At 37.4% G+C, this 25,246-nt stretch overlaps 2 protein-coding genes across 2 annotated transcripts in view; both read left to right on the top strand.

The window, feature by feature from the left end:
• Positions 1-20,719, top strand: part of LOC121893780 (natural resistance-associated macrophage protein 2-like) — a 23,597-nt gene extending 2,878 nt beyond the window's left edge. The window contains exons 2-17 of the mRNA XM_042405833.1: positions 4,229-4,312; positions 7,112-7,251; positions 7,435-7,554; positions 7,993-8,112; positions 8,242-8,348; positions 8,460-8,530; positions 8,623-8,690; positions 8,787-8,942; positions 9,307-9,465; positions 9,580-9,666; positions 10,594-10,713; positions 10,817-10,966; positions 11,122-11,195; positions 11,570-11,723; positions 11,852-11,905; positions 16,562-20,719. Of these exons, the coding sequence (XP_042261767.1) occupies positions 4,279-4,312; positions 7,112-7,251; positions 7,435-7,554; positions 7,993-8,112; positions 8,242-8,348; positions 8,460-8,530; positions 8,623-8,690; positions 8,787-8,942; positions 9,307-9,465; positions 9,580-9,666; positions 10,594-10,713; positions 10,817-10,966; positions 11,122-11,195; positions 11,570-11,723; positions 11,852-11,905; positions 16,562-16,639 (1,692 nt within the window). The 5' untranslated portion in view covers positions 4,229-4,278 and the 3' untranslated portion in view covers positions 16,640-20,719. The remainder of the gene's footprint in view (positions 1-4,228; positions 4,313-7,111; positions 7,252-7,434; positions 7,555-7,992; positions 8,113-8,241; positions 8,349-8,459; positions 8,531-8,622; positions 8,691-8,786; positions 8,943-9,306; positions 9,466-9,579; positions 9,667-10,593; positions 10,714-10,816; positions 10,967-11,121; positions 11,196-11,569; positions 11,724-11,851; positions 11,906-16,561) is intronic.
• Positions 19,298-25,246, top strand: cnpy2 (canopy FGF signaling regulator 2). The gene is made up of 7 exons (XM_042404064.1): positions 19,298-19,319; positions 21,777-21,966; positions 22,133-22,239; positions 22,398-22,513; positions 23,141-23,338; positions 23,429-23,525; positions 23,655-25,246. The coding sequence occupies exons 1-7, from the start codon at positions 19,298-19,300 to the stop codon at positions 23,696-23,698; spliced, it is 774 nt and encodes a 257-aa protein (XP_042259998.1). The 3' UTR covers positions 23,699-25,246.

Genomic DNA, 25,246 nt, shown 5'->3' with positions numbered 1-25,246 from the left:
GCACCTTTGAAATGAATCACCATAGTCACAATGAGAAACACAGAAAGCTCACGACTGTATATAAACACAAGTATTCATTAATGGTTCAATTGTTAAAACTGTGAGTGAGGTGTGGTCATGGTCTTGATGGACCAGTTATTGCTGAGAGTCAAGTTATTGAACATTTGTTTCCTCATCAGACAGCGTCATAGACAACTCTTCATTTATCCTTCATAGCAGCTGGATGTGTTGACAGACCTGTGTTTGTGTTGGAGTGCATGTGAGAGGTTTGATGATTTCATTGCTGCTGCTGCTGCTGAGTCTTCATTTGAAAACAGTAAGAATTATTGGTTCTGGTAGTTTTGTCAGATGTGATGTTAGAAATTGTGATGGAGCTATAAACAGCTTCATTATTAATTCAGGCACAGATTTTGGTTTGTCATGTAGGATATTAGTTTAAGTCTTAGACAAGATGATTGTGAAAGTTTTGTTATTATGTTGAGATTCTTTTATGCATGAGTTATAAAACCCTGCTTGCCTCATGTTAGTGGGCTGTAAATTAGTTAGAGACCCTTTGTCAGTTTGGGAGTTGTCATTGATGTACGGTAGTGATTGTAAAAGCTGTTCAGTGCAGATTAGGTCTCATTAATGTTCGTTGAGGCCTGTTTGGAAGACGTTAGATGGATGAGTAAGCAGTCTGTGGTTTCTTACCAGGCGTAACAGTTTTTAATTCAGATTAGGGCCCAACTGATACTGGATTTTTGGGGCTCATACCGATATTACGGAGTAAAAAATATCTGATATTGATATATCTGCTGCTGATCTTATATATATATATATATATATATATATATATATATATATATATATATATATATATATACACATAAATGCACATTTTGTGCAACGATCCCTCAAATGTGGTTATCAAACACTTGTAACAAAGGTATGTAATGGAAGTATAATATTTTACAGTTTAATAATAAACTTTATTGTTTAAAACTACTGTGTGAATAGCGTTACAGTAAAGTCATGACAGTGTGCGGTGGTTAATTTTGATTTTCATCATACATAAAATGCTGCCTATATAAAACTTTTTAAAAAACAATAACAAATATCAGTGCATATCAGACAACATATAGGCTGATACCAATGTATCTGTGATAGGCCAATATCAGCCAATAATACCAGCTGACCGATATATCAGTCGGTTTCTAATTTATGATGTTTATGATATTATATAGATACCATTTTACCAAATTTACAGATTTCTTTTACCACTACATACATGAGGAATTTGACAAGATCAGTGCTGACCCATTAAAGGACAGTTACACAGTCCAGGACTGGAATCCAAGTCACACCAGGCTTGTTAAAAAGTGATTAGCACGTCAGCATAGTGCAGATAAGAATGATAGTGAACATGAGTAAAGCCATATTAGATATAATTGCAAAGGTGCTACTAATTAGACTGATGGTGAACATGTGGAGATGTCATAGTCCAGCGTTACACTTATTAAATAGGTGTGTACGTGTGTTCAATAGGACCAACCTGAGAATGGCTCAAGGCAGCACTAGTTCACAACCAGGCAGGGGTCTGCAATAAAATTATAGACATACAAAGTTGGTCAAAAACAAAACAGGACAGACAGACAGATTGCTGTATGTCTGTTTTCATATTAAAAAAAGAAGAAGAAAAGAAGTGTTCACATCTACAACGTCAGTCAGGTTTTAGGACAAAGATCCCTCCAGACTGACGTCTCACCTGCAGTCTTTATCAGCAATACTGAAGACGTGATGAGACATGTGAGACATGAATCTGCAACATGAAAGTGAGCTCACTTCCGTCAACTGCTAAAGGACATTTTTGTCATTCTTTCAGGCCTGTAGAGATTATAACAGACCAAGCGAACCTGTGACCCCGGCCAGGGCAACGTGAAATACTTCTTTATGTTAAATCCTGGAACAAGGCAGTGGGCTGAACAAATCTTTTATATGAGAAGGCCAAGTGTAAGAGGGTTCAGAGAGTCATTCAGTTCATGGTTACGTGTGAGAGCTCGCTGGGTGGGCCGTCGTTGGGAGATTTAGAAGAGTTGTTAGGATTTCATTTAAGTTTGGGAAAGAGCTTCATGTGGGTCACTGATGCATCTTAAAGGAAAACTTAAGGATTTTTCAATCTGGAACCTATTTTCCCATCTTTTTGTGTCCAAGTGACTAATGGGGACATCAATTTTTGAAACTGGTCCAGTATCGAACCAGAGTGCTTAAGCCAGCAGCGGCAAAACGGGTTGCAATGTAATCCTTTGGGGCAATAGCAGCCCGTCAGTGTACGTCCACTAAAGTGTTTGTTTTTGCCACTGACAGGCTCAGATTGTTGTAGTAAGTGTCCAACAACATTATGGAAAGGACCATACAGAGAAATAAAATGTTTTTCTTTACCTTTCGCTTAATGTGGTCTGCTGTTGTGTCTAATCAAGTCTCTCTCTGAAATCTTGCACTTGTTGTCCCCATTAGTCACTTTAACACAAAATGATGGGGAAATAGGGTCCATGTTGAAAAACCCCAAAGTTTCCCTTTAACTACCGGCTGCAAAAATGTCAATGGTGCTGATTGTAGGATCATTTCTACTACTTTGGGATCATAACTTGTTTGTTTTTGACCATATCTTTATCAGATATATAACTATACACAGTAACATCACATTGGGTGGTGGCAGAAACCTAATTTTCTACACTTTCAAGTGTGTTCAGTAAATGACCAGAGATGTAGGAAATTGAAGCGTCTTGCGGTCCAGTGATCATAGATCTGCAGTTTCAATCTGACGGCTTTGTTTCATTCGTAGGTACGAGGCAGAAAAGAGGGAAAGACAAGTTGCTCAGCTTCAGAGTGTGTATATTTAAAACGTTTCGAAAAAATCTCACTTTTTTCTGTTGACTGTTTCAAGTAGCACCCAGGTAATTTGAGCTGGAGACACCTGTCCTGTCAATGTTGCATAGCATGTAATCTCGACATTCTTAGTTTAATCCTGTTTCCTGTCTCTCTTGAAAATGAGGTTTCCTTAAAGTAAAGATTTTCAGGAAAAAAGAGACCTTGAAATTTTGTGGGCAGCAGGCTAAAATGAACTGAGCAGTAAAGACGAGGTGGTCGACAGTCTTCTACTATTCACACATGTTGGCAAAAAAACATAAAAACTACACAAATGACAGAAATTATTTTAATAGTCTTATTAGAAAAGGCAGTAATTTACCAAAGCAAGTAATAGAAATAGAAGTAGAACACATAGCAGTCTGATTCATTACGGTGTGATGTTCTTAGGACAATGGTAGTTATACTAGAAATAACTTACATTTGGCTGGTGACTGTAATTTTATTACTCTAAGGTAAATGGTGTTAAATTATTCTGAGCATGTGTTTAGGCCATAAACCAGAGGAAGTGGCTGTCTGTTGGAAAACTGTTGAGGAAAGCTGCTCTGTTAGCTACCTCAGCTTGTCTTTTGCCTCATATGATCTCTTAGTCATGTGCTCTCAGAAGACCTTCACTCTCTGTGTTAGAGAACAGGGTGTTACCAGATACAGCAGATTGGCCGGACTGTGGAGTTGCATTTAATCTTTTGGCTGGTGAGTTAAAAAGACAGTTTTATAGACCACGTGTGTGTCTCTTTTGAAACCGAGTAGGACAGGAAGGATGAGTGTAGTGGAAGTGAAACTCCACTGCCAGCGGTCAACTCAAGGTTTCCTGTGATTGGTTCTCGTTTATTGACCAAGCACTGGTGACCTTTCACATGCTGTTAATGCTGCTTAGTCATTATATGTATTTTATTCAAGTGGGAAGAAGAACAAAATTCTGCACAGTCATACCTCTCATTGAAGTTGCTCGTGCTTATTGTGAAATAGCCTGAAGTTTGTTTGGCAGTCAACAAAATCATGCTGAGAGATTCTTTTTAGCTTAATATTTGTTAGTTTTAGACCAAACCATCGTTTGTGTAGCATAATAAATAGTGTAGAAAATTAATCGGCAACCATTTTTCTCTGTTTTTATATCAATGTCAGCTGAATATCTTTGAGTTTTGGACTGTTGGTCGTTCAAAACAAGATATTTTAAGATGTTTAATCGAATAAAATAATTGTTTGATGAATCGATAATGAAAATAATCATTGCAGCTCTTTTTGTACAAAAACTTGACTCTCAACAGACACGTCTTTCATTCTCACCACTCAGATTATGTAACTGATGTTGTCTTTTTGCAAGGAGGCTGATATTCATCCCTCAAGCTCCCAGGGATCCCTCAGCCTGCCCCGATGAAGGCCGTGCAAGAAGGAGACCACCTTGAAGGTAACTGCCAAAGATAACAGAAACATGACCATCACATTACAGACACACCCGTACTCCAGCATGAAACACTCTTTTGTTAAGGCATCGATACTCATTCAGTGTCGGTGTGCCTGCTGACAGAGGTTCTTAAAACAATATTTCATATTAGTACGTCTTATCTTGCAATCACATACCCACAATACTACAGTTTATAACTCATTATCTGACAGTGTATTTACAAATATGATATTGTGTAGGGCTGTAGTCTCCTGGTCGATTAGTTGGTCGATTCGCTCTCGTCTGACCAAATTCTCATCGGTTGAATAATCGCCTTGTTACTTTCATAAGGAGAAAGAAAAGTGCTATGTGTGGCTGCTGAGTTCACTCTGTCCAAGCAGCAACCTCCAGGGCTGAAAAATGAAGCCAATGCAGAAGTGCCTTAAACCTGCATTCTTTCCAATGACCAACAGGGGGCGACTCCACTGGCTGTAAAAAGAAATGGGATTGTATGGAGGTCTATGAGAAAATGACCCTACTTCTCACTTGATTTAATACCTCAATAAACTGTTTCCTAATGAGTTTATGGTCTCAATCGTTAGTTTCAAGTCTTCTTCAATACATCATGATGTTCATTTTGTAAATTATGGCCTCATTTAGAGTAAAATAGACGATAAAGCAGCATATGCTTTAGGGCATGGCTACGTTGTGATTGACAAGTAGCTACCATCGCAACAACGTTGCTTAAGTAATGTAACCACTGCGTATAAGCCTAGCTGCTGCTATTTCACAGTGTGTTTTCAGTTCACAAAAGTTGTAACATTGTGGTCGCCAAAAAACAGTCTTGTTCAGCGTTTGGTTGTAATAAAAGACCCATCACTAAGTCGGATGATCAGTTTTTCCGTTGAGTACATTTTGTTTGAACAGTTTTAGGCCCGTTTTTCGCTAGAGAAAATTAGTGTTAGAATTAGCATTATCACTGTTAACCATAGATTGCAAATGCACCGTGCTAACCAAGCTAGCAGCTAGCGCTATGGTCAGCTCCACCCTCTCGTCCAAATATGGTCACTTCTGGCTCCAAAAATCAAACATGGCAATGGTCAAATTGCTACACTCGAGGCTTTAAAATGGCAGTTCGCAAACCAGTGGGTGACATCGCGGTGACTACGTCCATATTTTTTACAGTTTATGACTCTGTCCCATAACATCCAACAATTTTTAACCCCCTTTCACGTGAGTAATGGATTAGTGGAAGATTATGTTCAATTTCAGTCGACCAAGATTTTCTTTGGTTGACAATATTAGGGTTACAGCCCTAATATTGTGCTTATTCTGATTCTTTTTTTTTGGATTATTTTTATTATATTAATTTTGCTTCATTTTTGCAGTTATTTGACAGTCTTAATGCTTCTTTTGTGAACTTAATCACATTTTTACTGCTTGTGTGATTTGTTTAAGGGTAAAAGGGCAGGTCACTGTATATTATTTGTCCTCAGGGTTGTGTTGTTATTGACATCCCCAAGCACATGTTTGGTGTGTTCTTTTCCTTCACTCCCTTCTGGGGTCATTTTTAGACACATGATGTCAGAATGTCATTGTGACATCTAATGACAAAAAAAGAGATAAAGGCTGAGTCATATAAGAGTAGAGTCAGTCGTCAGTAAGGGGAACAGTGGACTTTGGGACCAGCAGTGAGTTGGAGATGAAGAGAGAAAAGTCAGAAAAGTCTAAACTCAGTGAGTAGAACACATTAATAGCTATACTTTGAATTTTTATGAAATTAATATAATTTAAAGTCTTGAACTAAATCAGTTATATAGCAGTTTTTAAATTGATGTTGAATTGCTTTTATTTTTTTCGCAGTGGTTCTTCTGGTGGTTAACTGATTAACTGTAACAGCGTACTGTTGCTTTAAGAATGCTCCTTTAACCCAGACAAGTCACAGGAACTTGGCTCAAACATTTTCCCACCGCACAGAATTACTAAAGCAGTATTTTAAAGTAATTTAAGAGAGCTGGACATGACTTAAAAGGTGTGGTTTATTTTAAAATGACTGGATTTGCTGTTTCTCTAGTTCACTGGTCTCTCTCTTCAGAAGGTAATTCACTCAAACTTCAGTTGAGTCAAACTCCACAATTGTTGTGTTTGTGAAGCAAATCTTCAGTTTCAAACTTTCAAAACCCAGAGGAGGATTTGAATCAGTTCGGTCATATCTGAAAATGGCCTGTACTTCACCTCAGAGCAGGAAATGTCAGGAAAATACTGATTTCTCTTGGATTTGACTTTATTAGCCAGACTACACATGGAGAGATTTAGATTTGTTAAAAAAGGAAGTGACACAATTGCTTTTGCAAAGGTTTCAATCTCACCGCAAACTGGTCTCCAAAAATTATTCTTCATTCAAATGAGATCAAAAATTTTTATGAAGCTGACAGTAAATTTTGCATCTGTTTTTTTTCACATTTGCTCATCAATCTGTCCATATGTAACAGGTGCCATAATATAATAAGATCACTCAAACTTTGTTAAAGTGATTTCACTGCAACTGCAAATCTCAGCAGTTCATTTGGTGAGTGAATTGTTGTCCAAACTGAAAGGAACAATGTTCAGAATCACAGCAATGAGATCCAGCTTTAAAATAATAATAAAAAAATCTTTATTGGCACCTAAGTTGCTGAGATACTGTATGTTTGTTTTATAGGCAGAAAGCTTGGACATATCAGGCCTCTATAAACATATAACTTCTTTCTGTGTTGATCTCACTCTCCTCTCATCACTAACTAGAGTCCCTCTGTGTTTTTTTGTCTGTTGTGGTTTTGTTAGAGGACTCCCCTCAGGACAATGGGGTCATTCAGACAAACCAGTACAGCTCCATCTCTCCTCCTGCCTCACCTGTGGCCCAGGATGAGCCCTTCTCCACATACTTTGAGGAGAAGGTGCCCATTCCCGAGAACGTCAGCCCGGTATGGATGACTGTTTTATGTAATAAACTTAGATGTATTTATGCTCTTTATGCAACAGCTGTAATCATCAGTTTTAAAGATCATGCATTTTGTCAAATATAATACAAGTTAAAGACTTTGGCCCTGATTGGCCTTTTTTTATTTTTCAAGTTACAGCATGAGTAACAAAATTCTGTTTTTCAGGTGTTCAGTTTTCGTAAACTCTGGGCCTTCACTGGACCAGGGTTCTTGATGAGCATCGCTTACTTGGATCCTGGGAACATTGAGTCTGACCTGCAGTCTGGAGCTAAAGCTGGCTTTAAGGTGATAAATTAGTAAAAAATAGTAATCTAGACAATAAAGTAAAACGTGACGGCTGCCATGATTATAAGTGTGGATTTAGGAAAAAACATGAAGTATACTACAGTATGAACTCACTTGGTATCTATTTTAGCCAGATTTCCACTCCATATTTAAGGAAGTGATACCACAGAGTGTTTCTTTACAGGTTTTTGTTGTTCTCTTCACACAGATATATATTTTCCTTTTTTCCAGGGGCGTGGTCATTATATTTTGATTTTTATTGCACCACAGATGATTTTTTTATTATTTCTTTCTTGTTTTATGAGAAAGAAATAACCAGTTTTGAATGTCAGCTTTAGTGCATCACAGTGTCCAAAATGAACATGAAATCTACATAGGTAACTATTACTTCAATTTGGCAGTTTGCCCAAATACAACTCCCTTTTTTTTCTCTCTTAGCTCCTATGGGTGCTCCTTGGAGCCACCATCATCGGGCTGCTGCTGCAGAGGTTAGCTGCACGTCTGGGAGTCGTCACGGGGATGCACCTAGCTGAAGTCTGCAACCGCCAGTATCCTACCGTGAGCATTCATTACACTTTTTAACTTGCTTGAGATTAAAGCCAGCATGAGATATGAGATTTGGTAAAATTTCAGCTGGTAAAAAGACAATGAAACTCTGCTAAACTTCTATATTTCTCTCTGTTTCAGGTCCCGCGGGTCATCCTTTGGATGATGGTGGAGTTGGCAATTATTGGCTCAGACATGCAGGAGGTCATTGGCTGTGCAATAGCTCTCAACCTTCTCTCTGTGGGCAGGTACTGTCTTCACCTTGTTCATGATAGACGTTTTTTACAGTGTTAGAAACATTTCTGTTATAGTGAGAAATTATAGGCAAAAAAATACATTTTCTTCTGTTTCTCCTCCAGGATTCCACTGTGGGCAGGAGTCCTCATCACCATCACAGACACTTTTGTGTTCCTCTTTTTAGACAAATATGGTGCGTCTACAGATATAAAAACACCAGCTACCAGTCTGTGTTTAAAAAGCTGTGCACCCCAGTGTTGATGCAGTTTTTTTATGTCTTTGTAGGCCTGAGGAAACTTGAAGCTTTCTTTGGCTTTCTCATCACTGTAATGGCCATTAGTTTTGGTTATGAGGTAAGGTTCTCTTCCATGTATTCCCATATAATCCAAGTGTTTTAAAAGATGTTCATGGCCTCTTGACATGTTTGACTGTGTGTTGTCTCTCTGTAGTATGTGCTTGTGAAGCCAGACCAAGGGGAGCTGCTGAAGGGGATGTTTGTACCTTACTGTGCCGACTGTGGGCCTGCACAACTGGAGCAGGCGGTGGGAATTGTGGGTGCTGTTATCATGCCCCACAACATCTACCTGCACTCAGCTCTGGTCAAGGTCAGAGACACAGCTGTTATCACATGTAGATAAGCAAGACTGAATCAGCTAACCTTAAAGGAATCAACAAGTTGGAAATTACATATAATAATAGTAACGTGGTCTATTGAATCGTGTGAATGGCAGATCAGTGAAGGGTTTAACACTGTGTTACATAATTCTTATAGATTGTTACTGACTCAAGTGTCAGTGTTTAATTATATAACTTAAAGCAATGAGTGAAAACAGATATTTTCTGGTCTTGAAAATACCTTTGATTCTCATAAGTAATGAATTCAAGAGAATGGGAGAGTGTGCACGTTTTGGACCGGTACTGTAGGTCTTGGGTGTTAATTATTACTCTGTTTGTTCTCTCATGCACCAGTCTCGTGAAATCGATCGCAGAAATAAGAAGGAAGTAAAGGAAGCCAACAAGTACTTCTTCATCGAGTCAACGATTGCTCTCTTCGTCTCCTTTCTCATCAACGTCTTTGTTGTAGCGGTCTTTGCTCAGGCCTTCTACAATAAAACCAATATGCAAGTGGTGGGTATACAGTATTAATACTTCATTTCTCTGTACTGAGTACTGCTGAGTTGGAGTAACAGTGTTCAAAGTCTCAAGTTGTGTCTCGTCGTGTGTTTATTTTCCTGGTTGCAGAACGCTGTGTGCAATGCAACCGGCAGCCCTCACACAGACCTTTTCCCTCTCAACAACGGCACACTTGAGGTGGACATATACAAAGGGGTATGTAATCAGGTCTTCATTACAATAACAATAAATCCTCATTGGAATTGTTTCGAAGACATTTAAGAAGTTTATATGATGGTCAAGGACTCAGTTCTGTGTCATTATTATTCAGATGTAGCAGCCTCACTCAAGCTATGAGTATTAATACAATTTTGACCTAATAAGAAGAAAAATATAATAACCAGGAGAATAAGAAGCAGCAGCAGGCCTGTTTTCTCCATGTTGACAAAGAGCCAAGACAAAGTTTCTATATAAAGGCGCTGCACACTCACACAGGTGTTACTTATTCTAACTGATTAGACCTCTGCTCATGTTGCAGTTAGGAAGCTTTCAGTTATGTGAAGCCCACAGACTCCATAATTGTGAGCAGTGTGTTTCTTTGTGAAGTTTAATTGGCAGTGTTGTTTTTAAATAGTTAAATAGTTTGATTGGCATCATACATGATTTTCTATAAGTACAAAACAATTTTTTTTGTATACAAACTTCAAACAAGTTATCATGACAATTGGTATATAACACATATTGTATATTATTAAGATGAGGTAAGTAATTGGGAGGCAGCACATGTACATGTAGAGTTTTTAGACATTTAAACTTATAATTGCTTAAAAAACAAGTATCAAGGCACTGAAGGTGGGACACCTAAAGGGAATGCAGTTGTTATTAGTATTATTAGTAACACCTGTGCATTTACTACTATGAAGAGTCAAAAAAAGTCTAAAATGATAAAGATGTCACAAGATAAGAGTCAGGGAGTCAACTTTCCTCTTTCCTAGACACATTCAGTGAGGTATCTCAACAATTAAGCAGCATTTGAATATAATAATTTCATGAACTAAAGGCGTTTGGAGAGATGATAAACAGTAACAATAATAAAATAAAAATGAAAGCATTGAAAAAGTCATGTTCTTACTGTTTTTTCAGGGAGTGGTCCTGGGTTGTTTCTTTGGCCCTGCCGCCCTCTATATCTGGGCCATCGGCATCCTGGCAGCTGGACAGAGCTCCACCATGACAGGAACTTACTCTGGGCAGTTTGTTATGGAGGTTAGTTTGCCTTTTGCTTATATATATATATATGTACAGTAGGCCTAAACAAACATGTATATAAGCGTGTATGCTCATGTTTTTTTCTTCTATGTTTGTTAAGGGCTTCTTAAACCTGCGGTGGTCCCGTTTTGCACGGGTGCTGCTGACCCGCTCCATCGCCATTACGCCTACTCTGCTGGTAGCCATTTTTCAGGATGTGCAGCATCTGACGGGGATGAACGACTTCCTCAACGTGCTACAGAGCATGCAGGTCAGGCTCAGTCATTCATGAAAGCGTCAAAATTAATTCTGTCAACATGTTACTTGACTCTTACATAATCAGTAGTATTTTTAATATTCATTGCTGGCAAACATGTAATATTTGTCATATTTATTGTTTTGCCTCATTGTTTTTTCATTCAACAGCTTCCATTTGCTTTGATCCCTATTCTGACCTTCACCAGTCTGACGTCCATAATGAACGACTTTGCAAATGGATTGTAAGTGAAGGATATACATTTTTAGTCTTTCATTCATGTAGATATGAAACTCAATGACTCAGAGTAAGTTTACTTATTTTTTTCCCCCTTTTTCTGCTATACAGACAGATAAGTTAGCCTGATGCTGTTTATGAAAAAAACATCCAAGGCAGTTGCGTTGACAACCAAAGTGGAGTTATGTAAACTAGGGATTTACCCAATAGTCACTTTTACAGGAAAGATTGTGATGCAAGAAAACTGTTGTCGTAGACATTTGAAGTTTCTTTGATACATCTGCAGGACATCATTACTGTTGCAACAAGATGGAATATTTTCAGGGGTCTGGTCATTTTTTTGGGGGGGGAACATATTTCTCAATATCCTGTCGTTTTTAGAGTGTGGAAGATCTCCGGAGGTATCGTCATCCTGATGGTTTGCGCAATCAACATGTACTTTGTGGTGGTTTATGTGACGGCGCTGAACAGTGTGCTGCTCTACGTTCTGGCTGCTCTCCTCTCCGTGGCCTATCTGTGCTTTGTAGGCTACCTGGTGAGTTAGATTACTGCAACATTATATTCACCTCTCAGACACTTTTTAGCTTTAGGAATGTAACAGTTTGTACTTTTCTCGTACAAACTGTGTCGTGTCTTGACTTCTTGCTCCTTTGTCATCTGCAGGCATGGCACTGTTTGGTTGCCCTGGGGGTTTCCTGCCTGGACTTTGGCAGCAGGGTAAGCAATCGACCGGCTGTGTTGATAGAGGATCAGTCTGAGTACGACTCCTAGAGCTGAACAGGACAGTAACCACCAGCATTCCTCTTTCTTCTGGGAGGCTCTGAGCCCTGTACACAACCAGGACTTCTCAAGATTATGTAGGATCTTGAAAGCACATTTTTTGCGAATATCACATGTTTCTTTTGTGTAGGGCCGGGTATCATAATTTGGTGTTTTTTAGCTACCAAATCAACCACATGAATACTACACTAGCGCAGAGTATTACTGTGGGCAATATTTAAAGCTCTTGCAGTGTGGTATTTAGATAACGACTTCATGTGACTGCAGCCTCGTCCCCAGAGCCCCTTTTAGTGTCTAAATAATTGGGATGCGGTTTTTTTTGCCGTCATACTGAAGTGAGTTTATCACTGAATGCTAATTGAGTATGAAGGAAATGAAGCATCAAATTTAGTTTGTAGGGCTGTGCAGGAGCATTTTTCATTCCACCTCGACTGTCAGAGACTTGGTTTTAAGTGTAAAAAAAAAAAAAAAAAAAAAAAAAATCTGTAAAAACATTAATTTGTTTTTTGGTTTTGTTTTTCCTTTTGTGTATTGATGCTGTGATAAAGGGTGATATTTCCACATTTTTATTGAGCATCATTTGTCTGTGGTTTAAATATAGGGATGACAAAAATAGATTGTAATTATAATACTACATGTTATGTAGTATATTACAATACATGTGGTTATAATTTCTGAAAGGAAGAACTTTCAGACTTATTTATCCTGCTATGCAGAGAGAAGGGAAAGAACTGCTTACGTGGTACCTTAAAGCTGTGTTAAAAGAAGAATTAGAAGTCAAAACAAGTGCAGAAAAAGTCAAGTTCAGAGCTTTACAATCTGTAATCTTTAGACTCTCGAAAGTAGTAATTTTGTGACTTAAAGTCTAAAAATGCCATGGCTGAAAATAAAACCCAGTCAGGTCAAATTCATTCAAATGAAGTCTTTGTAGTTACATTTTTACCCAAGAAAATGTTTATGACAACTGTGCTGCACTGCTACAGTGTGTCCAGCTCTCTGCACTGTTGATGTTTTTAATATAGGGTGTGTAGAGGTGTATTTTTGTCTATGGCTCTGGCACAGCAGCCACATGACAATGAAACATGTTTTCAGGGAAATGGAAAAAGTTTGTGCTCTTTGCCTTCAGAAAAGTTTCTTTGTCTCAACATTGCTAATTTTTTATGTTTCTTCCTTTTTACTAAGAAAAAACTACTTTTAACTGTATATTTTTAACATACATCTGCTGGGCTACAGACTGTTTGCAGGTCAGAATAAAGGTTAATACGTAATGCAAAGAGATTTAGTTGAGGGAGCTTGATTAGGAAAAAAAATATCTAAGATTATGTTAATGTAAACCGTCAAACACCAAGTGCCATCGTTTCCTCTCTTACATTGAATAGCTTTAAGGCAGTGTAGCTAACACATCCACAGTGTGAATAAATGTCTGGGAGGGGGTCATAAGGTTCACATTGTGAATCAGTTTTACTTGGCAACATTGAAGGACCTCTTTTACCGATATGACATGTTTTCAGTGTTTTTCTTTAGGTTGATTTCATACCAGCATGGTTTCAACTCTGCACTTTCAGGCTTTTTGGGGATTTTATTATGTTCAATGTCACAATAGGGTTTACTTTTCTTTTCCAGTTTGTACTTCAACTATGAGCAGCAGTGAACCCGTCAGTATTTTATCTTTTTGTTCTTGGTCAGTTTGGTTTTAAGATGTCAATATAAAACAGTCACTAACTCTATAGACAGATCTATAACTCTAAAATAAGACTTTATATGCTGTACTAAAGCACCTGAGCAATAGTTAGGATTTGTGTATTAACAAGTAAGAGCATTAGAAATGAACTGTGTAACATACAATTTACACAATTCCCTTTGGTCTGGCTTCATAAGCACATACTACAGAGAGGCAACACATGTCAAACATGTCAATGGGCCATGAACGTCTTTTAAAACACTTTATGTAGGAATATATGGAAGAGAATCTTACTTCTTATGAATACAGTAGGAGTTCAAATAATCTAAAGAGTGCATGTTGTTGCCATCAGTTCTCATGAAGCCCAGCTTACAGAAGACCTGAGAGGCAAGTGAGAAAAAAAAATTCTGGTGATCCATTTTCTAAGTCTGATCTAAATTGTTTTCTCTCCTGTGTAAATGACGTAAGAATAGGTGGGAAAAAAAGGTTTTGCCAAGATAATCTTTCTAAGTTCCTTTATTATTTTTGTCACCCATGAAACAGGTGGAAGAATATGGAAAAATATTTTTGCCAGGTGAATATATATATATATATATATATATATATATATATATATATATATATATATATATATATATATATATATATATATATATATATATATATATATTATTTTTTCTTAGTTACTTTTTTCTTCTGTGAAAACAGGTGGAAAAAAACCTTTGGCAGGTGATTTTTCCTTTTTTTTGTCAGGATCATTTTTCCAAGTGATTGTTGTTGTAATACTCATTTTGGCCACAAGAGGCTGAAATGCACCGCTACTCTTTGTTCTTTATAGGACTAAAAGCATTCATGTTTTCTTCCAGGTGACTTTTAATTTCTCAATGTACTCTAAAGACAAGGTACATGTATCGGTTGTTAGTTATGTAACATTATTCTCCAGACCCTACATTGAGAACCAATGACTTGGACCAATCTAAATCACCCTTTAGGCCAGTCAGCTCATTTTTGTTTGTTTAATATTCCAGAGGGAAGTCCAACATTTGACTTGTGGGTCCAACAATTTGTAACATACAATACATGTACCTGATGTTTAGAGTGCATGGAGAAATTAAAACTCACCTGGAAGGAAACATGAATGCTTTTAGTCCTATTTAGAACATGGGGTAGTGGTGCACTTCAGCCTCTTGTGGTCAAAACGAGACTTACAAGAACAAATATTTATCCTGACAAAAAAAACAAAAACCTGCCAAAACTTTTTTTTCCACCTGTTTCACAGATGAAAAGAAAAAATTAAGTAATTTCGCAAGAATATCCTGGCAAAACCCTTTTTTCACCTGTTCATAAATCATAAACACAGAAAAGAAAATCATTTAGATCAGATTTAGAAAATGGATTACCAGAATTTTTTTTTCCTCGCTTGCCTCTCTGGGCTTCCATACCAGCTAGCTGAGTGTAACTGGGGCGACCAGACAGCAATTTCTCTTTACTGCGCTCTCCCAGGTTCTCTCAGATGTTAAATTGTTATTTAACATACTCGACAGGTTCACTGGGTTAGGTAAAGCTGTAAGTCTTTGGTTCAGAGTTCTCAAAGTTTTCATAAAGTTTCTCAAGGTTTTCACAGAGGGAAATGTAGGAAATGTAACTTGACATCTTTCAGGCTATTATGAGAGTCTATCCATTGTACAGTGTTATTTGAATACCTCTGGCAAATGCACATTTGAACTGTTACAGAAAGAACTTCTATGTAGTATTGTGTACACTCATTTCTGCTCTTTATGAGTGTCTGTCCTTTGCTACTGGATGAAACGCACCATGTGTCCAAAATAAATGTGAGATAATGGATACATGGACATTTGTTGGTGTCTTCTGTCTGAATGTCTAAAGAAGGACTCATTATCTACTTGCCTTTAGTTTTATACATTATCCTTTGTAAATAGAAACAAAGGAAAACAGCCTTAGTATTTGTTAATACTTATATAATATAAATAAAATTTTGAGAAAGGACTAGAACATCATCTTAAACTTGAAATATTAACTATTATTTCCTGTTTTGTGGCAGTTTTATTACAAGATGCAGTAAATAAAGTACTACACTACATACTCTGTACAACTTGCTTATTCCTTTGTCGTTTTCAGTGACAGTGTAGCATCATGAGGGCAATTTTTTAAATATACTGGTGAGAATCATTTAAAATATACAAGATGTGTGGGACTTTAAGGGTTGCCCACACACTGTATAAAAGATGAAGCTGTACACATTCCTCTTAAGGTGTCAAAGGGCAACATTTTATATTCTCACCTTCATTTAATCAGAGTAGATGGTAGAAATGCTCTTTTTCAGGATTTTCCAGGATTAAATGAGGAAAATTGAGTTGGGAAAGTAACACTTTGACCCAAGGTGAGCAACCTTAATGAATCTATAATTAAAATCAATCAAACTCAAATTGTGAACTGTTTGGATCCTATTTTCACTAATCAAAAAACAAGTGATTGTGATGTTTTCCTCTTATTATTACAGTAAACCAACATCTGACATTCTGCGTATCTGCAGTCTTTATTTTCAGTGGTTTATTTTCCCTGAAAACAAAGTTATATGTAGATGAAATGAGCTGCACTAACACAGATGCTTTCACGGGTCATGATTTGCACAAGGGATGGTGTGTACATAGCAAGTGGTTGTGTGGGGGTGTTTTTTTTTTTTTTCACCGTATTACATTTTTCAGAGTATTTCCTTAATTCTTCTCTTAATTGATAGTTTACACCTTTGTTTTGATGTCAAAATGTCTTTTGTTATACTTCAGTTTGTCCTCATGAATGATCAAAAAGTAGATTTATGCAATAAGTTCACCAGCTGTATACAACACTCCTCGCTGATTAAACGTTCATCTCTTCTCTCCCCTCTTTTTCAGGTGCAGCTGGGACTGCCACGTCACACGGACATTTACTTGCTGAACGACATGGATACTGACGCTTTGGTTGAGAGATAGGAGGACACGTTGTGAACAGAAGTTGAACTGTGGCAGAGGTGTCTTAGGAACACTGACAGAAGAAGCGTGGGACCTCTGAAGCTTTGGCCAGTATGTTTTTAATCTTCGCTTCTCAGTGCCTAACACTTTTTAAAGTGTCCTTGCAATATAAAATACACCCAAAACAATCAGGGGATTTTTTTTCCATCTCAAATATCTCAGCAGCCTCAGCCAGCAACATGTTGCAGGTTTGGCGGAGAATCATGTTTATGCAAAAAATAAATATCTGGGCTGCAAAGACACATCTGAGAGACGCAAGTTCCTGTGACACAGTAAACATATTTTTGATAAAACAATCTCACCTCACGGTCCATAACATTATGTTTGTCCCTGTTGGCTTCTCCAAACCGCTCGTCTTAAGTGACTAAACCACTGAAGACAGTGGCAGAAGGCCAACCAGACACTACAGTGATGATCACACAAAAATTAACTTTTTCAAAACATTGAGATACCAGAGTGATACGTTAAGGCTGTTTTGAGCCAGTGTTGCACTAAAGAAGCTTTGGACCTCCGCATTTGAGGGGTCTGTGTTTTATTTCCGTATTTCTAATCTTTGACTTCTTTCTGGTTTACCTGGCATGATATTAAAAAAAAGAGATAGCATGATAAATCCCCACAATGAAAACAAGAAGGTACTTCGGATGCTTTGCTATTAATTAACATAAAGTAAAGATCAAACTCCAAACAAGTCGTGTCCAGCTGCCTGTAATTTCATTATATATTAAAATAAAGTCATTTAAAGCGTTCATCTTGGTGTTTATATTAGATTTATAAGTTAATATATTTAATATGAACATATTACTTGAGAAAATACAAGGAATTTATGTGAGTTTAGTCACACTTGCCCCTTTTTTATACTATATAAGAGAATGACAGTTTTATGTCATTCGTCCTCTTTGTGTACAGTTAATACAATATATTTTTGGATATGGGAATTTCTGTCTGACTGTACACTCTTTTTATTTTCAAGTCTTTTTTTTCTTTTCCAAGTATACATTTCTATGCACAATGTATACATTCCCTCTGAATACATCTGCTGTAGATTTAATGTGAGTGCTGATTGCAGTCATTTGACTTTGATCAGACTGTCAGGAGCTTGCACATTGGGAGATTATAATTTGGTAATAAATTATTCTTTATTTTTCTTTCTTTCTTTCCCTCTACATTAAGCTTGAATCAGTTTATTTTAAGTTGGTTTATTTATGTGGAGTTTATCTTTTTCATAAATGATAGTTTGGCTTGTAAGTAGTTTTTAGTTGCTGTTAAATTTTTTTAAAAGAAAAATTTTACATTTAATTTCTGTAATTAATTTGGAGGAAAAGGTTAGCAGTTGGCAGTGTGGTGCAAACAGGTGAGGTAAACATGAGAAGTGCAGTGTTGCAGCATGACACATGTTTACTGTAGCTCCATCTCAGGGCTTCACATGTCCTGCCAGAAGAGATTTGTGCCAACTCGACTCTGGTGCACCAGCAGTGCCGGGAGAGTTTGTAATTGTTCAAAACATGAACAAGTGTGACTGTTTCACATGTGCGTGTTAGTGCTAATATGACAAACGCCTCTAACTGTGACACATTTTGATACTTTGCATGTCTTCTTGTGCACTTAATCAACTTAATTAGTGTAGCACCTTTTAAAAACCAGCGTTTTTATTGAAAATAAAACAAGAGTACAGAGAAAACAAGAAGACAGAAAATGATATGAGATAATAACACCAAACAGTTTAGAGGTTTAGTGTGCACTTCTAGTTTGGGCTGTTAAATAAACCGAACATTTTCTTTGACCAAATATTAAGCTGCACTTCTTTTTAGTTTCTGTGCAGACGACCTCAGTGCCTCCTGTGGTTACCACTGTGCTTCATTACTGGGATCTGTGGGACACTATTCATTCAAAAACAAACACAAAACTTATAGAAGAAACTCAAACTGTTGCTGGTGTAACAAATACAGTACATTCAGTAAAATGGTCTAATTAGAACCAACATGTGTACAGATGTTAGTCTAGATGCCGTTAAAGAGGTGCTGAGCATTCCCAACTGTGCCTGCAACTAATAATTTAATATCCCAAGATGTTATTATCAGAATAAAAATGACTCGCCCACTGCCAATGATACACCTTGAAAAAAGTCAATATGAGCAGCTTCTGTGTAGTTTTGTCTACGTAAAGAAACTGATGTCAATTATTTTCTTTTTTTGTTGTGGAAAGTCTAATATATTTTCTAATTAGTTTTTTATGTTAGTCAAAGTGTTCTATATTTGCCATCACACATGTTTTTTGGGAAATGTTTGTGTATTTATTGTGTAATTCCACTTGGAGATGCATAAAATTGTTTGTTTCTCATGTGAAAAATTCCAGCTTTGATCCTCATTAATGTTTAGATTTTTGCGACTGAAATGACACATCATGCCAAATAAAAAACAAACATTTGTACAAAATACCTTTTTTGTAATTTAACTCCTAAAAGAAACATTTTTGTAATGACTGAATAGCACTTGAAAACAAAAGAAATGAGGTTTAATTGAAAGAATAAAAGTTGACACAAGCTGTATGATGGATGAACATTTATGAGATAACGACAGAAAAGATGCTTGAAATATGTTTTTTATGCAACATTCAAAGAACATGTTTCCAATTGCTCCAAGTGGTAAGCCTTTAAAAACATGGTTTGACCTCAGTTATTGATGACTGCATCATGTGTTGCATTTTAAAGTAACATTATAAAGAACAGTGTCTGACAGTTTGAAGACTGTCAAAGACCATTTTCTGACTCTATGGTCAGACAGGAAACTGGAACTGTACCGTGTTGTAAATTGGATTAAATCTGTTTTTGGCTGGATCGCAACAGCAGGGCGAGCCCTATAAACACGAATATCTGTCCCTGATTGACAGATTGCGTGATGACCATTGGTCGACTGAATGCCGCTACTCCCTGTATCCGTTTAATTAAAAGCCCTCAAGCGCTTCATACAGCCACATACCAGGTTTTGACCTAGTCTGGTTTCTGAAATGATCATTTTATAGTCTGTTGGAGACCATCCCGAAGGGTGGTTCTCCGATTTTTGTTACCAGGTCTGTCGTTTCAAAGTGTCTTCCCTGTTTTATGTATTTTCTTCCTATTTGAATAAATAAATATAAAAACAACATGTTTTGTTTTTGTTTCTAAAACTTAACTGATCCTTCTTTTAGTGAAAAAGTCTAGAAGAAATCTGTATTCAAAGGACAGAGAAATGCAGTTAATCCCTGAAGTTTGATTTTTGGTTTTATTCAATAATAATATTCTTGATGTTTCTTTATTACTGGAAATAATTCGACACACCAGTGAAATGTGTGAAATTTGTTTGGATACTGCTTACTGTCCCAGTATGTACATATGACCATTAAGAGGTGTAGAGGTTGTATTGGTGACCTCTACACCTCCCCCCAACTGAGGAGCAGCACAGTGCACAAATTGTGCATCATGCAGTATATCTGCAGGGTTTTGACAGGGATGTTGACCACCTCCAGTAATTAGAGCTGAAACTATTTGTCAATTAATAAATTACAGTCAATTAACAGAAAATTGATCAACATTATTGATAATCGATTAATCATTGAAATTGTTTACTCAAGCAAAATTTGCAAATATTTTCTGGTTCTAGCTTCTTCATTGTGAGGATTTTCTGCTTTTACCTGTTTTATATCACTGTAAAATTAATATCTCTGGGTTTGGGATTATTAGTCAAACAAAACAAGTATCAAGACATCACCATGAGCTCTGGGAATTTGTAATGGCCAATTATACTATTTTTCAATTTTGAAATAGACTAAAAAAAAGACATTGTCCTACCTGGAGAAGTCTATGGTTTTCAAAAGTGACTTTTACCCACTTAGACCTACATACTTACTTCTTTACTCAGTTTTCTCCCATTTACTAAATCCATTTCCCACACTCTGCAGGAAAAGAAGCTTTCCTAGCATATGTAGTCCCACATCCTGCACAGTTTCTCTGTCATTCATTCCTAAAAAGCAGCTGTGCCAGACTGACTGACTTTAAGCATCATAACTACTTATTATGTGACTTGGAACTGAGTAACGTGTCAGAACACCACAACGTTCCAGAACATTCCAACATCACAAGTGTGCGGGCGCGCGACACTCTGTTGCCTTGGTAACAGCCGAGCAGTCAGAGCAGAGTCCTTTTAAAACTGTTTTTTTTTTTTTTTTTAAATATATAATTTAAATAAACTCTATTGAGGAGATGGAAACCCTTATCTGGTTTGGCAATACTCCAGTCAAAGAGTTAAGGAAAGTATTTTTATTTAGGATGTCACAGTGGGTTAGGCTACATTTCCATTCTATAAAGGTGGTGTTGTCTGAAATAATAAAAAATAAACAATATACATATATCAGGAATCACGGAAGTATTGTAATAAGCTCACCTACAGGCTAACAACTAAATTGGCAAAATGCATCTCCAAATAGTACCAACAAAATAATTATTAGTAGATTGACTTATTAACAAATGTACAGTTTCAAATGAAAGTCTGACATAGTGTGAATTAACTTTATTACTCATGATAGTTACTGAACAGTCCATCTGCTTAAACATTAGCAGAGGCGCAGGAGAAAGCACGTGCAGCAAGGCAATTAAGCTAGCACATGGTCATAAATGGTGGCTAGGCAAACAAACTTTAAAAAACGCCCCAAAACATGTAAATAAACAAGTGTATTCTTCGAATAGTAGGCATAAAGGTTAATGAGTACTTACAGTGTGTCATTCACGCACACAATGAGGCAGGGGAGCAGGAATAAGTATCTGCACACACAACTTAGCTGAAGCAATTAACCACCATGTGTAACATTCACTGATTGGTGCTGGCTTAATTGCAGCTCAGGCTTTCTGTACAAATATGGTTAAGGTGTACAATATTGTGTGAGTAATTTCTGGGCACCTTTACCACTCGTGTAGGCAAACATACTCTGCACCATTTACATTTATGAACGAAGAAAAAAACTAATTTTCTTAGCCTTTATAAAAGCTGACAAGTTGTTGGTGTAATCCAGACCTTCCCAGATCCAGTCTCTACAGATGTACAAAATTACATAACATGTTTAATTTAAGAAACTCCTAGAAATGGAAAAGTTTCATTCATACGGCTGTTGGCATCTTCCTGGCCGCACGAGGGCGCTGTCTCGAGCTCGACCTCATCCTGTCCAGCAGCTCCATTGCCTACGTCACCACATTTCACCGACTGGGATGTAACAGCGTGGAAAAGCGTAAAGGTGGTCTCCGAAAACACTGCCAGAAGCTCGTAAGTTGAATGAAAAGTTGGACTAACTGTGTGTTTTTGTTGTCCCGTGTCTCTCTCTGGGTCACGGTGGTCGCATAGAGACACTTTTGTTGCCGATTACACGTGAATGTTTCTTTACCGGTTGGTGTGTTCAAAAGCCTCTTGTTCTCCTGAAATCTGTGTTTAGATGCAAAATGAGGGAAGCGGCTCTTCTGCTCACAGTCTGTGTTATTCCGTGTCTCCTCCTGAGCTCCTGCCAGGCAGCCAGACAAGGACAAGACATCAGATGTGGAGGTTTGTGTCCATCCATCTTCACCTCAACACAATCTGTTCAGCACACACGCAGAAAAGTCCTCATAAATATATATGTGTGTGTGTGTGTGTGTGTGTGTGTGTGTGTGTGTGTGTGTGTGTGTGTGTGTGTGTGTGTGTGTGTGTGTGTGTGTTCACAGCCTGCAGGGCTCTGGTAGATGAGATGGAGTGGGCCATCTCGCAGATAGACCCAAAGAAGATGATCCAGACGGGCTCCTTCAGGATCAACCCGGACGGCAGCCAGTCCATCAGAGAGGTGAGGCTGCAGCAGCAAAGCCACATAGTGATCCGTGTCCAGCTCAGTCTGCATCTGTAAACTACTGTTGTAAACAAGTCCAGTACAGCTGGATATGTGGGTTTGGCCTCTGCAGTGTCAAGTTTCACACTGAGATGAGTCATAGTGAATCTGAATATCCATCTGTGATGATTTATTGTCAAGTGACCATGATTTGAGCTTTCAAATGTTGAATGTTCTTACTTTTGATCAGGCTTTGCTTATTTTAATCATGTATTGTACTTTATTTAGTTGTCGTTGCAGGTTTTTGTGCAGCTGTTTGTGCTTATACAGCTTTAAACTAATGCATGTTAGAACTTTGGTTTATTTTGTTACATTTTCAAAAAGAGTTTGTAGGAAATGTTTTTTCTTAGTAACGCAAGATATTGATAAAAGGGGAATATTGTAGTGTACAGTAACTCAAGTTCTATGCTGGTGCCGATACTGAACTCTGAAACGATACCCAGTGCTGCAAGTGAATACAATGGGGGTTTTTTTCAATTGGAAATGTAAAAGAAATATTCACTAAATAAACATAGACATTGACATAGACCGAAACCTCACATCCTGTTTTAATTCAGACGTTTTCATGATCTTTGGTGCCACCAGGTTCCTCTGGCGCGCTCAGAGGGAAACCTCCTGGAGCTGATGGAGAGTGTCTGTGAGAGGATGGAGGACTACGGCGAGCACACCGATTCGTCCACAAACAGGAAGTCCTACGTTAGGGTCAAATCTCGGAGCGGGGAGCCCATGGACCTCTCAGAGGCCACGCTGGATTCAAGAGTTACAGCCAGTTTAAAATTTTCAGTGAGTAGAATTTTTCTGTTTAGCTCGACCTTGAGACTTGTATCGTGAGTTGTGCAGTTTGTAACGCTTTATATCGACTCGTCTCTGCAGTGTGAAACAATTGTGGAGCAGCATGAAGATGAAATCATTGAGTTCTTCGCTCATGAGACAGATAACGTCAAAGACAAACTCTGCAGCAAGAGGACAGGTACGTTTTTGACTCACCTTGTTTATTGGACATACGTTTGAGGATTCTTTTATTTATATTATTATTATTTCATATTTCGGTGTGTTTTACAGGGACTGTGTTGTAATTCAGTGTTTTCATGTCCCGCAGACCTCTGTGACCACGCTCTGAAAATGCCCCATGACGAGCTTTGACATCCTGTCACCATGGCTGCCGCATCTCCTCAGCTGACACGGAGACTTTTGGTGCTGTAACTTTTTCAGTTGTCACTTATCACCGGTTTACGCCGTGGCGGAAGATGTACACAAATCCCTCTGTTCAAAAAATCTAAAATCCTGTGATCGTGGAGAATTTAGGGTTCACTCAACAACCATTTTTTAGCATCATGTCACCTCACCTCTTCATGTACTGTAAGTTATTATACATGTCATCCCTGTTTCTCATATTACTCATCTTGCTTTCAGATTCATTACTTGATAACGTGAGGTTGGATTGAGACTCATTTCTTTACCAGACAAAACTGAAACTGTGAAACTGTATAAGTGAAATTAGACTTCCTGCTAGATACAGGATTTCTTACAAGATTGTTTATATACAGTAACTTTAAGACAAGTACAGAAGTCAGGTTGAAATATTATCAAGTGGTGCTTAAATCCATATTCATGGGCAGCAAAAAAAGTCTCTTCTTAAGCTCACACATACTGTCAACTCACTGATGAAGAAAGGGTCATTTGATGCCAAATTACATTTTCAGCTCTAGTCTTATTAAGGTTACCATTATTTATTAAACCAAGATCACAGGAATCTGATGCCAAACCAATGCCACTTTAATTGTTTTTGGGTGTAATATGCCTTAATGTGAAACAAAAAGATCACAGTTAAAATGTTCATTATGTCACATCACACAATTCAAAAGCCCGTCTTCTTTCACCGTTGAGGAGGAGCATCGGCAAGCTTAATACTTTGAAATTTATTAGGGTTCTTGGTGAGTTTGGTGGGTCTTACTTTTATAGAAACTGATCACACATTTGTAAGTGAAGATTAATTGAAAGTTTAGTAGTTAAAAAAAGAAAACAAAGGAATTCTGTTACTGAAAAACTTAACATTCATGCACTTCTTTGTGAGAAATACTGAATTCAAACTTGAATTTGTAGCTTTTAGTAACCTGAAGTGAATTTAAAACTCCCTGTTTGTGTCTGTTAATTTACACTCCGCTGGGACAGTGATATATGAACTGTAGGAAACAAAGTCTGAGATGTAGCAAATAGTATGGATTAACAGTAACAGTAATCATGTCTGGAAATGATATACTCCCTCCATGCTGCCCTTTACATCAAGAGCAGAAAAAACTCTTCATACCAGACAAAAAAGCAATTTGTTGGTCAGTTGCAGCTTCATTACTTTATAAGTTCTTTAGATTATTGAGTACTGAGAGTACAGTTGAGTTTTCTTGGTGGTCTAATCAATTTGTAACCCCACTAGAGTGTGCTGTAGTCCACAATCTGATTGTTGAATCTAAATTAAAAATGTTGCACACAGTTGGAAAATCCTCATTGCTGTACTGTTGATGTAGAAATGTCAGGAAGTATTTTTGGTATCATTTATTTTACAATGTATGAAAAAAATGAACTTACAGTCTCATGTGAACATTCTCCTCAAGTTTCCCTTTTTTATATAAATTTTGTAAGTTTTCTGCATCTGTTTTGTCTTCAATCATTGGAAATATATTTGTACAACATCAA

Source organism: Thunnus maccoyii, chromosome 3, assembly GCF_910596095.1.
Source record: "Thunnus maccoyii chromosome 3, fThuMac1.1, whole genome shotgun sequence".
Classification (NCBI taxonomy): Eukaryota; Metazoa; Chordata; class Actinopteri; order Scombriformes; family Scombridae; genus Thunnus; species Thunnus maccoyii.
This window is presented reverse-complemented; position numbering and strand designations above follow the sequence as displayed.

Excerpts from the sequence above, each read along its gene's own strand:
- cnpy2 (XM_042404064.1), top strand. The coding sequence starts at position 19,298 with ATGTTTCCAATTGCTCCAAGTG. Across the intron at positions 21,967-22,132 it reads GAAAACACTGCCAGAAGCTC|ATGCAAAATGAGGGAAGCGG; the intron begins GTAAGTTGAATG and ends ATCTGTGTTTAG. Across the intron at positions 23,526-23,654 it reads ACTCTGCAGCAAGAGGACAG|ACCTCTGTGACCACGCTCTG; the intron begins GTACGTTTTTGA and ends CATGTCCCGCAG.